Below are 12,632 nucleotides of genomic sequence, written 5' to 3' on the forward strand. Positions count from 1 at the left end.
CTCTGCCTCCTGCTGGTTGCACTATGATCCCTTATATCACTCCCCTGTTTTCATATAAGTACTTTGCATGTTTGGAAGTTTGATGCAAAACCAGCAGCAATGACAGATATTCTGGCCTGAGTTGAATGGGGCCTTGTGTTTGCCAGTGAAATGGGCAGTTTATTACCTGTTGCTGTTAGCAGGTGTTTTTATGGAGAGAGTTCAGGTCACAGGATGCATCTGTAGTCTGGGTGAGTAGTGAGACCTACAGTACTAGTTAAACTCTATTAAATTTCACTCAAGTAAATGTAATTGTAGTTTATTTGCTTGCTACTTTTGTGAAATGCAATTTTAGAGTAGCTGTACTCTGGAGTGATTTCATGAAGCCTCTCTGAAATGAGGATCCACGGGAGTCTCAACATGGGAAGGTTCTCTGTCAAGGTTAAAGTCTGTGTTTTAATTTCTTGGGGTGAGTATGTTTTTCCTCAGTGGTTTTCATCTGTAACCTTTATGCAGCATTTATAGTGACAAAATAATTGAGTTTGAGATGCACCTGATGATTATCTACTAATCTGCCAATTATTTTTTCAAGTAGTTAAGCCATAGAAATATTACAGAGCAATGTATTCCTACTTTTTTAAAATTCAGTTTACAGTGATGAATTCCTCTAAAAGAAGACAAAACTTGACATTTTTGATGGATCAATAATTAATTGTTCATTTTCTGCCAATTAACTCATCAATTTAGCACCGTGAGAATATGAGGCCCTTACTCAAAATGATCAATTCATTAAGTGTCCATAAGTGAGGATCTGGGGCCCATCACAGCTAACTGACGGTTTATGAATGCGGCTTTCAATGAAAAATAACTTTGCTTTTAAAATGATCCATTGACAATTCAAAAAGTAATGACCTGATCTGAAGCTCCTTGCAGCTGTATCTAAAATATGCCTGAAAACCAAACAAATGTTCACTGTTAGTATACTCCTGAGAATATAGACCTTAAGTATAGTCTATAACAGCAGGCATTTGTTCAGATGTTGAAATTATTAGAGAAAATAATAACGGCTTGCCAGGTTAACAGCCAAAATGATGACTTCATTAACAGAATCTGCAGTTATTTAGATCTTTTATTTATTGCGTCAGTCAATGTGCTCTCATCCTGCCTCTCAAATGTGAGGATTTGTTGTTTTTCATTTTACAAAATCACAATAAATAAAGATTTTTGATCATTTGGTTGGACAAAACACGCATATTTAAAGATCTGATCGGTGCATCCCTGCTCGAAACCTGTGTCAACCAGCCTCAGTGTTTCTCCTCAGCTCTGACGTTGGCCTGCAGCGCTGCAGAGCAGGACTTCTTCACTCAGTCGAAGCCCCTCACCTGGGACGAGGCCAGGGAACACTGCCAGGTACGACACGCAGCCGGACTGTGTGAAAACACTGAGGAGGCTGCGATCTTTAGTCACTGAGACCAATGTTTGTGTTGAATGTCCCGTCAGGAGTGTTTCAAAGATCTGGTGACGCTGACTCCTGAAAACATCCAAGCCATCGCCAAGAAGCTCACCTCTGAGCACTGGGTCGGCCTCCGCAAGAACCCCCACTCCTCCGGCAACTCCAGTGTGCTCTGGTCCCACTGGGCCAACGGGGATCCCCTCACCTTTCAGAACTGGTACCCCGGCTGGCCCGTGGTCAACTCCACCAGAGGCTGCTGCAGCTGCTCCTGCTCCTGCCCGGCAATGACCAACTCCACCGGGTTCACAGAATTAGGAACAGCAAATGTGACGAGCTTTAGCGGGCCGGGAGGATTCACAACCGAAGACGTGACAAGTTCTGGTAGACTGACAAACACCTCAGTATCCACCGCGGCCGCGCCCATGACGACCAGGCTGCCGTCAGTGGAAGCAGCATGTGGGCAGTCGCTGGTTGACACTGATGAGAGGTATATTGAAGACTCCTGTGTGGCCATGCTCAGCTTTGGGGCCTGGGTGGAAAAGACCTGTTCGGAACACCTGCCTTTTATATGCTATGAAGGTACGACTCATTTAAAGCCTTTTTGTTGAAGGTATGAAGGTAAAAACATCCATAGAATTGACATGATAGGTCCTTACATTTATGGCTATATTTCCTTGCAAGAAAAGCATATTTTGTGCCATAGAATGCAGCATCCCACGCAGATTTGTGTTGGACATATGGAAGAAGCGGTGCAAAACCCTTTTGGTAAAATGGTAAAAAAAAAATGTGATCAAAAGCTTTTCAGTTTTCACCCTGCCAAAAAAAATTAAAAAAAATATGCATAAACGTCCTTTGCTCTGTTAAATATGGGGAATTATTATGTGAGAGCTGATGCATTTTTACAAGATTTGTCCAACCACATATAGTCCAATATGCACTCTGGTTTATTGAGGATAACACTCCCCGTCTGTGCACCCTTTCTCCCAGTTTCTGTGCCAATTCACGATCTTCATCTTCTTTCCAGAACGTTTCTTAAGCAAAGCCAGCGTGACCAACGTGACTACCAGCAGCGCCGGCCTCACATGGAGGCCCGGCCCTAACGTCAGCGATTACCGCTTGGAGGTCAGGGGCGACAAAAACCTGACGGAAAATCTGACTGATTTGGCCTATGACCTCGTCAACCTGACGGCGGGCACCAAATACTCAGTCCAGGTGGTCCCCGTGAAGTGTGACAGAGACCTCCACTCGCAGAAGGTCATGTTCTACACCAGTGAGTCTGTCTGCGTAAAAATAATGCTGTTATTTAGATTCATTTACAATTTTTTTTTCAGTCTTCATCCTCCGTATGTGGGCAGCTTATTATTTGGACGGGGATTTGATCAAATCCCTCGGCGACGTGGAGCTGTGGAGGAGCATTGGCCTCCATCTACACCTCCTTCCCCTGGATTGTTAAATCACAAAAAGGAGGGTGAAATAAATGAATTAGTTATTGTTATTATGCTATCATATCATTCACAACAGTCGGAAATCTATTTACATCAAAGGAACACTAGCTAACCTGTTGTGGCTAAAAGTCAAGAGGGTCATATTTAAGCCCTGTTAGTTTCAGTTTTTACACATTTTCTGCAAATAATACACAGATCCTTTAAAAGATACAGATTCATTTAAGCAGATTTTCACCTGGACTTCATGTCTCCTTTTATCTTAAACCTGTCTTTTCCTTCTCTAAGAGGACCTTGATGATCACTGTTCATAGTTCCACCAGTTGTTAAGCTAACCCCACCAGTTGTTAAGCTAATTCTTTTTGCACTACCGTTTACATTTGCACTATTACATTCTCAATGTTTCATTGTTTAGTTTGTACAATTTTTACTTAGTTTGTACAGTTTTTATCTAGATTGTACAGTTTTTACTTACTTAGTTTGTACAGTTTTTATTTAGATTGTACAGTTTTCTTATTTATCTCTTTTCTAATATATGTCCTGTCACAAAGGGTTGAAGAGTAACGCAATTTCGATTCTCTGTTTGTCCTGTACATACTGCAGAATTGATAATAAAGCTGACTTTGACTTTGACTTTGACTAGTAAACCAAATCCTGTTGCATCCTGCTGCGTCTTTTTACGATCGATTTCTCTTGATTATATCTGTCTTTTGTTTCCAGCACCCCGCAAAGTTGAAAACCTCACAGTCGCCAAGGTGACAGAAACGTCTGTCTCCCTGAGCTGGAGCAAACCAGCCGGAAACGTGCATTTCTATCTTATTGAGGTCCAGGATCGGCACTTCAGAAGCCTCACAGAGGGCATCGAGGTCGGCAGGTTGACGCCTGGAAACCTTTACGCCTTCACCATCCTCTCAGGAGTTGAGAACAACTTGAGTGAAGGATCCGTCATCACAGCATACACCAGTGAGTTCATGTCACATACAGGCCTTCATGATAAAAGCATTATAATGCCTGACAGGACTGATGCAGCTAAGCGAGCTACAGCTGGTGCACTTTTCTCTACAGGCTTTTTTTTAGATTTAGACATGTTTTTGACCCTTTATTTGGGACAGGATTTCAACAGGAAGTGCACTGCATGAAAGCGGTTTAGAGCTGGTTATTTCTTGCTCACATGGTGTAAAATTCAAGCCACATCTGACACCTGTGGGATTGTAATTCGTAATAAACTGACTGTGTCATATTTTGTCCTTCTGTTGTCTCTTTCAGAGCCCGGGAGAGTGTCCGACCTGACGGCGTCTGATTTTACAACCAGCTCTCTGAAGCTGAACTGGCTGCCGCCCGAAGGAAACACCACAGGCTTCAGGGTGGCGGCTATGAACGACAGTGATGAGTATGCATTTGTGGATAGATGAATGAGGAGGAATGTGCTGTGCTGATCCCCTGACTTTTGCTTTCGCGCCACGTTGTCTTTTTATGCACCCTGCGTCCACGTCTGGAAGCTTAGCACCAGACTCTTGATTCGCGCTTTGATCATTTTGACTGGCCAGGTGGTAAATGTGATTGTGAATTTGTTCAATCCCACTTTATTCCTCGATAAAACTGAAGGTGAGCACACCTGAAGCGTTTGTATCAATCCCTCGTTGCACAGACGAACGCCTGCAGCAGGTCAAAGTTGAACCAGGGAGTCATTCTAGAAATTCTGATGGCTAATTTTCTCGTTTGTTTTGCATCTAACTTTGGGTTTGCTTAAAACCTGATCAACTGATTGCTCGTGTTTCCATCCTCATCAGGCTGTTGAATTGTCTGAATTTTAGCGATGTTGCCACATAAGAACAGGAATCCCAAACTACAAAAACTTGTATTATCTTTGGATTTCTAACAACCATGGAGGTGCGCAGGTGCCTCTGCCAGCAGCGTGTTGAATCAGGTAACTTCCTTTCTTGCTTTCCCTTCCTGACAGAGTATTGTTTGATGAAGTGGTGAACCGAACAAAAGTGCGTGTAGCGCGTCTGCCGATGGCCACCAGGATAACCTGCAGCGTGACGGCGCTGGCCAACGGCACTCTGGAGGGAGACAACGTGACCGTGGTCAGCTACACTGGTAACTCTGGACTAATGCTTTTGCTGTTGGCTGCTGGTTGTTGGTTATTAGAGAAATCCACAATTCACACAAACAGAACAAAAACTCTTTCCTGCCGTGTTGAATGTCATTGATCTGTATTTGTGACTCCTACATAGCTCCTGGACCGATTTCAAACCTGACTTTGACCACGACGCATGACTCCCTCAATGCCACCTGGAGCCCCAACCACAACCCTAAACCTGACGGTAATTTAACATTTTTCACCATCGAGCTCCAGCTGGGTGGCAAAATTGTAGAAACAGCAGACAAGCTAGCAGAGCCGAAGAAGCACTTTGATGGACTGAAGTCTTCAGCCAATTACACGGTGATCGTCTACATGGTTAACGGACATCTCAAAGGCCCGCCGGTGGAGAGCTCCAGCTTCACCTGTGAGTGCCTTTTGCCCCTGCTGTAATTTCCTCGTTTGTGTGTGCAAACGCTCCTTGATCAGCTACTCTGTCGGAAATAAGAGACAAAGGAGCAGCCGGTGCATCTGTTTACAGTGCAGCCAAACAAACTCATGCTGTTTAAATGAAGGAGTCAGTCAATAATCAGCCTTTGTTCTCGCCATGTTCAAGATGGAGAACAGCTGCTTCTTCTTCTGGTCCTGCAATATTCAAAACTGTAATTTTTGAGGACCAATTTCAGCACTAGTCTCTGTGACATACATTTCTTTTGATTGCTTCACAATAAAAGTCATCCATGTTTTGCCAGTTGAGTAAATTAAACATTTATGATGAAAGTCTCTGACTGCAGGATTATCACATAAATCGCCACCCTTCCTTTTTTCCCCCCAGTGCCTTCGATGCCCACTGACGGCACAGTCATCTCCTTTGGTAAAAAATACATCACGCTGCAGTGGGAGGCCCCTGCCAACACCGCAGCAGTCAACTACTCTGTCAAAATCAGCTCCAGCTTCTGGGGCCACAGCAGCTCTGTCTTAGTGGATAACAGAACCAACCACACGTTCCGTGGCTTGGTGTCTGGGACCAGGTACGAGTTTGAGGTGCGGACAGAGGTGAACGGCATGTCGAGTCCTCCATTAAATGTGTCACATTTCACAGGTGAGACTCTCAGACCGATTGTGACTGCAGAAAATGTGTTAAATTGCATTGTATGTGGGATTAAAAAGGTCTTTTAAATCCTTTAATTTCACTGAATGCTGCAGAAACTCTGTCGTTGCTGCTTGGACGTAACCGCTGACAGCGTGTGACCACAGTGGACATCATTTATTCTTCCACATGCAAATTTAACAGCATGAACCTTGTTCTCGCTCCCTGTTTACACAGTTTCTGTTTGTCCCTCAGCTGCAGAGAAAAGGGAAGTCAGTCTGTCCATGTTGTGCTCTTCGGCAGAACCTCTCCTCTGTGAAAAAAACACCACAAGGGAACATATATTTATTCAGGTATGTTGGTCACCACATGAAAAGAAAAAAATCCAGGATTTGAGGCGTAAACTTAAGCAAAAGGTGCTGTTTTCATTCTACAAAATATTCTTCTTGACTAGAATAGAATAAAATGGGACATGTGCAGTAATAATTTGCTGCTTGGTTTTGTGTTTTATAAATAAAGTTGGTTTAAAAATTCATGTCAAGTAATAGCTTCCTGTGTTTTCCTGTGTTTTGTCGCAGTTGCAGGACCATTTCAAAGAGCTGCTGAGAGATGGTATTTTCTGGGAGCTCAAGGAACAAGAAACTGAAAACTAAAGAAGAGAAACACTTTTTTAAGAATTTGATTGAATTTGATTAGAATTGGTGAAGGTGTTTTAGACAGATCTCTGTCTTGGTTTTTTTTGGAAACGTTATAACGTGAAAAGCTTTTGCATCGCACTGCTAGTCAGTTAAATCACAAGAATTAAGAAATTATAGTTTGGTGTTTTGTGATTTTAAATCTGGTTTTGATTCTTGTAATGTGCACTCACAGTCAGTCTTTAGTATTCGGAATTTTCATGATCTAAAAGTGCAAAATCTATGGCCCATTTCCAAGTCATGATTAAAATAATAATGAATCCAAATTATTATCATAAATTATTATGAAACTCAGATAAAATTATGACATAATTAATTAAAATTTCATTTATTTTTAGTCTTGTCTTCCAAAAAGTTTTCCCAGCTGCTCATCACAGCGACCTTATTTAAAGCCTTTACTGAATAGAATATGTGTGCATGAATATGTACTGATAACAATGTCTGTGCAAGGTGAACTCCAACTTTAGTGCTTCCTCCGTGCACTTTGTTGCAAATAAGACAATATGTGTAATCAACTATGGTTAAATAAATAATAGCAGTGCATACTCCTCCTCTTTTATTTATTTATTTTTTGTTCCAATTTGATCCATTAGAACAGATATTAGGGAACAAGTAGCACATTCAACTCTCAGCTTCAGCGAGCTTCAATTCACAAGAAGAGCAGAACACATGCAAAACAGGGAAGTCGCACACTCGTCCCATTTCCAACAGTTAAAGGCACATTTTTGCATCTTTTATGCACAACAAACAAACCTGACTACAGACGAAAGTGCGAATCACCTTGACCTGATGGCTTTGTTTGATAATGAGAAGATAATCAACAGATAGGCAGCAGATAGATGAGATCAGTTCAGCAGATAAACTGACGACAAAGCTGTCGCAGGAGGTTTGGGCTGTTCATCAGCACACAAAACACCTCCAGGGGCCCAAGATGGTGCTGTTATAAATAGTGACTGCGCATGCTGCTGGTACTCTGCGCACCCTGCCAGCTTCCTCTGTTGAACTTTATTTTAGAGAGAACGTCTGTAATATGAGGAAGGGGCGGAGTGGTCGCACCCCGTTCGGCCCAACGCCTGCAAGGTGTAAATGTGAGCAGACGAGCACGTGGAACAGCTCGAGCAAAAAGGACAAAGAGCACCAAAGAGCTGCATGGACATGAGAGACCAGGAGGGTGATGCTGAGGGCGAAACACCTGCAGGTCAGTCAGAAAGAGCATCTCACACCACAGCTAGTGCCAGTAATGCTTTTATACAAAGGGTCTGACCGAAAATCAAATAAAGAGCTTTCAAAATACTGAGTTCATGTCAGTGTTTCACCCCACAGACGTCGCCTGATGTTGCAGGATGATGCTGAAAATGATATTTAAAAAAAAAACCTGTTTGTTCATGATTTTTGACTTTTTTTTTCACCACTATAGATGCAAGATGCTGTCAGGCACGTCAGCTGATGGCTGGAGTGGCTGTTGCTGTGGCAACAACAATCCTGCTTATGGGACTTCTTTTGCATTTGGTCGTACTTGGTGAGTGTACAAATAAGATAAGTACAAGGTAGTACATTTTGTGTATGTTAGCTATACATGTTTACATAAACACGGCTCCCTCCCCTAACTGAAACCTGAGCAAAAACAAATAATCTTTAAAAAATCTTTATTCATTATTTCAGTGTTTTTTGTCTCATGTTGATGTTTATTAACTGTTAGCATTTAATTTGTCATGTCTGTGTTAGCATTTCGTTTTGGCATGACAGAGCAAATTAAAGCACAAATATATCAATAATAAATGAATGATGGCTGGATTCCACTTAGCTGCTTCAGTTTCAGGGTCCTGCTATCGTTCATGCTGCTTCCCTGTCACACTGTCATGACTTAGCTGAACAGAACAGAGACAGTCAATGTTAATGTTATATCAGTGTTAATTTGCCCTTACACTGCAGTCAAAATGCCTGCAGAGAAACAGGTCTAACTAAACCCAAGCAGAAGTCTAATTAACCAGAAAAACGGCTTATCATTTGTTTTGTGTGTTAAATAAATTGTAACTCACATCAAGGTATGCCCTCAGTTCCACTTCCTGTTCATTAGTATAAATTCATGTGTCATCTGTCACATGGACGGCAGCTCCAGAAGTGGATCAGCCCTCCGAAGCTTCTGCGCAGGAGCTGATGGAGCGACTGCAGAGGTGCCACAAAGAGCAGCACGACCTGAACCTGATGCTGCACGCTGTCACTCAAGGTCTGTCACATTCCTGATCTCAAACATACGCCGCCTCGAACTGTGCTTGACACCAGCGTCCCTCTGCTGCAGACTCCAGGTGCAGCTTGTGTCCGGGCGGCTGGCTGTGGTGGAGGAGTCGCTGCTACTTCTTCTCAGTGGGACTGCAGGAAAACCGGCGGTGGAATGAGAGCGCAGAGTTCTGCCAGCAACACGACAGCAGCCTGGCTGTAATCAAAGACGCTGCAGAGATGGTAACTTTGAGGCACTTTGATTAAATGGAAACACCATGTCCGAGGCTCCTCAGCTGTAGTAAACACCACCTTAGTGGAGTCCAAGACTAGATGAATGAGCACTGTATTTGATTGAAATGTTCACACTGACTCACAGAGATATAGATTCATCTACAGGACCTCTGCACTGTGGTGGAGGAGGGATTCAGATCCCTTCACACTGTGAAAATACCCCATTACAAGTTCATCTGCTCACTATTTTCTCTATTAATCGATTTGAATTGTAAAAATTCAGAAAACAGTGAGAAATGTTGTCACAAAGAGTCCAATGTGACACCTTCACAATGCTTAATTTGTCCAACTAAGAGGCTGAAGAAAGTCTTTATTATTACAAACAACTTCAAATAATATGAATAATTTAAAAGAAATGCAGCAAATCTTCATATTTGCTGGAACCGTGGGTCTTTTTACAAGAAGAAATATTCAAACAATGCTGATTAATTTAGATTTTATAACAAAAACATTATATTTTATAAAATCAATCATGCAAACTAACTAAACAAATAACAGAAAACATTAGGCAGCAGTTATTGCAGCTGTAAAGTCGTCCACGTGTTGCTTCCCCCTCAGGATTTCATCCAAGGTGTGATGAGGAAGTTCCCTCAGTTTCCCTTTCTGTGGCTGGGGCTGACGGACGTAGAGCAGGAGGGTCTGTGGCTGTGGGGGGACAGGAGAGACGTCCAGCACTACATGCCGTAAGTCTGCAAACTTTTCTCAAATGCGGGATAAAATCGAGAAATGTGGAACACCTGAGCACAAAGGCGACAGCAGGTAAAGAAGGTTCTCCTGCACACAGCTCACAGCAGCGCAGGTGAACTGTTATCCTGCTTTTTTCTCCTTTAACCAGGCATCATGTTGGCAACATGCACCTTACTCTGGCTCAAAGTGTGATGAAACAAGGCATGTAGTTGTGTTCAGTCACAAACAGTCACAAAATTTATTCTAGAGGATTCATGTAAATCATCTGTCCATCGTTTCCATCTGCAGCCAAGTCAGCAATAATAAATAAGCAACTTCCAGTTAGACTTTCAAAAAAGTTTACTGAGAAATTCTTCAGGTGATGCTTGCACTTTTATTCGGATTAAAATGCTGAAATGTTGTCAGCTGTCGTCTTATATCACCGTTGAGGGAGCTGGGAGTGCATGGGCAAAATTTAAGAAAGACAGTGAGGGAGATGTCAGATGAGGCTGCTAGGTCTAGTCAGTGGATATGGATCAGGAGAAATAATAGTAGTTGGGGGGTGAAATAGGGACAGTGAGGAAGGGGGGAGGGGGCAGAGGACATGCATGCCTAACCCGGCAAGAGAAGAGGTTAAAGTCTGAACAAGACACCTCTCCTCTGCTCTGCTTTCCCCGCCCCATCTTCTCGCGCTGCCAATAGGAAGAGAACCAGGAAGTTTAGATAAGGTGGGGGTGTGGCCAGCTAGAGTCTCTCTTTGGGACCATGCGGCCTGTTCAGGTGAGTTTGCGTGGTAAGATACAGAGTTGGCTTGTTTTTTGATCTTTTTGGTTGTTTTCCTGTTTTGTTTGCTTCTTGAAGGAAATGTTAGGGTTTGTTTTCCTGCTCTGTTTGCTTTTTGAAGGAAATGGTAGGGTTTGCTGCTTCTTGAAGGAAATGTTAGAAGAGGCTGTTAAATCTAGTCTGTGGTTTAGGCCTCCACCTTCAGCACCCTCTAAATTTTCCACCCCCTACCCGAACAAGGGTCTGTATCCAATCCCTACTTTCATCTTTTGACTCTACCTCTTTATTTTCCATCCCCTACCCGAACCAGGGTTTGTATTCCCACCCCGCTTTTTCTTGGTGCAGTTGGTGAGAGGCAGGGGTAGATGATGGTAGTGTGGCAATCAGCAGTTACATGTGGCATCTAGGCCTGTGGTAGCATTGTAGCAGCTAACAATAGCTAAAGCGATGAGAGTACGATAGTATCTTAGCAGTTAGTATTGGTAGCTAGCAATTAACATTAACAGTATAGGTGAATCTAGCTTTATTGTCTTCTTCTGTTCCTCTTAGCAGGTAGCGGTTAGCACGTAACATTAGCTAAATGGTAGCATCGGAACTGTATTGTCTTCTTCTGTTCTTCCTAGCGGTTAGCATTAGCATTAGCAATAGTTAAATGGTAGCATCGGTACTGGCCACTACCTGGAGCATCTCTGGGTCAGTTGAACGTGGCGGTGCTGTTTGGATTGTGTAGGAGCAGTGTGAACTGGCACTAGGGGGGGTGACTCTGGGACGCCGGAGTTCACTGCCTAACCTCCTGGAGGTGTAGTGGGACTAAGTAGGCGAAACACTGTTGAAGGGAGGTTTCCACCTGATGACCCCCTGAGACGTGTTAGGAATCACTGCTCTTTGGCAGGTATAGAGGCAGATTAGAGCTCCAAGGTTCTTCACTGAGAATGAATCCTCTTTTTGAGCACAAGTATCTTGTGTTTAAATTAACCTGCCTGTGCGCGTGTGTGTGTGTGTGTGTGTGTGTGTGTGTGTGTGTGTGTGTGTGTGTTGCAGGCTGACGGTGCAGTGGGATGCTGATCACAGGGACTGTGCAGACCTGCGGGCAGGTGGGAGCCTCTTCGCTAACAGCTGTGAGGATTATGGACCCTGGGTGTGTAAGAGAGACTCCTGACAGGCAGCACTCGCAGCTACACACACTTCTGTCTTCATGCACAACGTGATGCCGAAAGTCTGATCCTTGTCACCTGCTTTTATACCAAACATTTGGATGTTGTTGCGGAATTTAACAAGTTGCCTTCAGCTTCACTTTATCATGCAAATGTGCAAAGTGTGGTTCCATTTAATATAAAATTTTTTAATAAATATTTTTAGATTTACTCAAAATTGTGTTTTCAAAGTTTGTATTTCACTTATTTCTCTGCAGAAATGTAATTTTTTCTGTAAATTGCTAGGCTCAGATGCATCTGTTAGCTTTCTGATGGAGCTGAGTATTTGTCCTCGTCTCTATCTCTGTTCAGACTTTCTACTATTGAGGTAAAACATTGACTCAGATTGTCCAGCGGTGTAAAAAGTACTCAGATACTAAAGTAGAAGCAGATATGTCAAAGAATCATAAACAAAAGTGCAAAAAAAAGGTCCCCTGCGAATGTGTAAGGAGGATTTTACTGGTGTTTCTCTACTTTTTGCTAATTCAAACTAGAATAATGCATCATGTTCCATAAACTGATTGTATGTTTTGATGTAAAATCTAAATCTGCAGACTAGGAAGCACAAAAGTTCTCTTTTAAATGTGACAGAACAGGCGTATAGTGTATGGACATGGAAGGACCTCAAACTTTTACGTAAATACCAGAAGTGAGCACATGTATGCAGTTAAATTCCAGCATGGCATGTTGTCACATGTTTCAGAGCAGTCATGAAACACTCTGCTGACAGGAAAAAA

General features: G+C 42.8%; 2 protein-coding genes across 4 annotated transcripts; both read left to right on the plus strand.

Moving 5' to 3' along the window:
• The first annotated feature begins 193 nt into the window (after window positions 1–193).
• LOC121626244 (receptor-type tyrosine-protein phosphatase eta) lies at window positions 194–7,803 on the plus strand. Of its 3 annotated transcripts, none has more exons than XM_041964608.1 (12): window positions 194–230; window positions 340–448; window positions 1,301–1,389; window positions 1,480–2,011; window positions 2,457–2,702; window positions 3,595–3,837; window positions 4,141–4,264; window positions 4,835–4,974; window positions 5,112–5,384; window positions 5,793–6,059; window positions 6,303–6,400; window positions 6,626–7,803. In XM_041964608.1, the coding sequence occupies exons 2-12, from the start codon at window positions 376–378 to the stop codon at window positions 6,698–6,700; spliced, it is 2,160 nt and encodes a 719-aa protein (XP_041820542.1). In that variant the 5' UTR covers window positions 194–230; window positions 340–375; the 3' UTR covers window positions 6,701–7,803. The 3 variants fall into 3 exon arrangements, with proteins under 3 accessions (XP_041820542.1, XP_041820541.1, XP_041820544.1); XM_041964607.1 differs by having other exon boundaries at window positions 201–230; window positions 335–448; XM_041964610.1 differs by having other exon boundaries at window positions 201–230; window positions 335–448; window positions 5,793–5,988.
• Window positions 7,804–7,845: 42 nt separating this feature from the next.
• LOC121626823 (natural killer cells antigen CD94-like) lies at window positions 7,846–12,022 on the plus strand. Its single transcript, XM_041965511.1, has 6 exons — window positions 7,846–7,940; window positions 8,160–8,261; window positions 8,856–8,969; window positions 9,042–9,202; window positions 9,812–9,936; window positions 11,744–12,022. The coding sequence occupies exons 1-6, from the start codon at window positions 7,892–7,894 to the stop codon at window positions 11,859–11,861; spliced, it is 669 nt and encodes a 222-aa protein (XP_041821445.1). The 5' UTR covers window positions 7,846–7,891; the 3' UTR covers window positions 11,862–12,022.
• Window positions 12,023–12,632: the final 610 nt, after the last annotated feature.

This window comes from Chelmon rostratus, chromosome 23 (genome assembly GCF_017976325.1).
Source record: "Chelmon rostratus isolate fCheRos1 chromosome 23, fCheRos1.pri, whole genome shotgun sequence".
Lineage (NCBI taxonomy): Eukaryota > Metazoa > Chordata > Actinopteri > Chaetodontiformes > Chaetodontidae > Chelmon > Chelmon rostratus.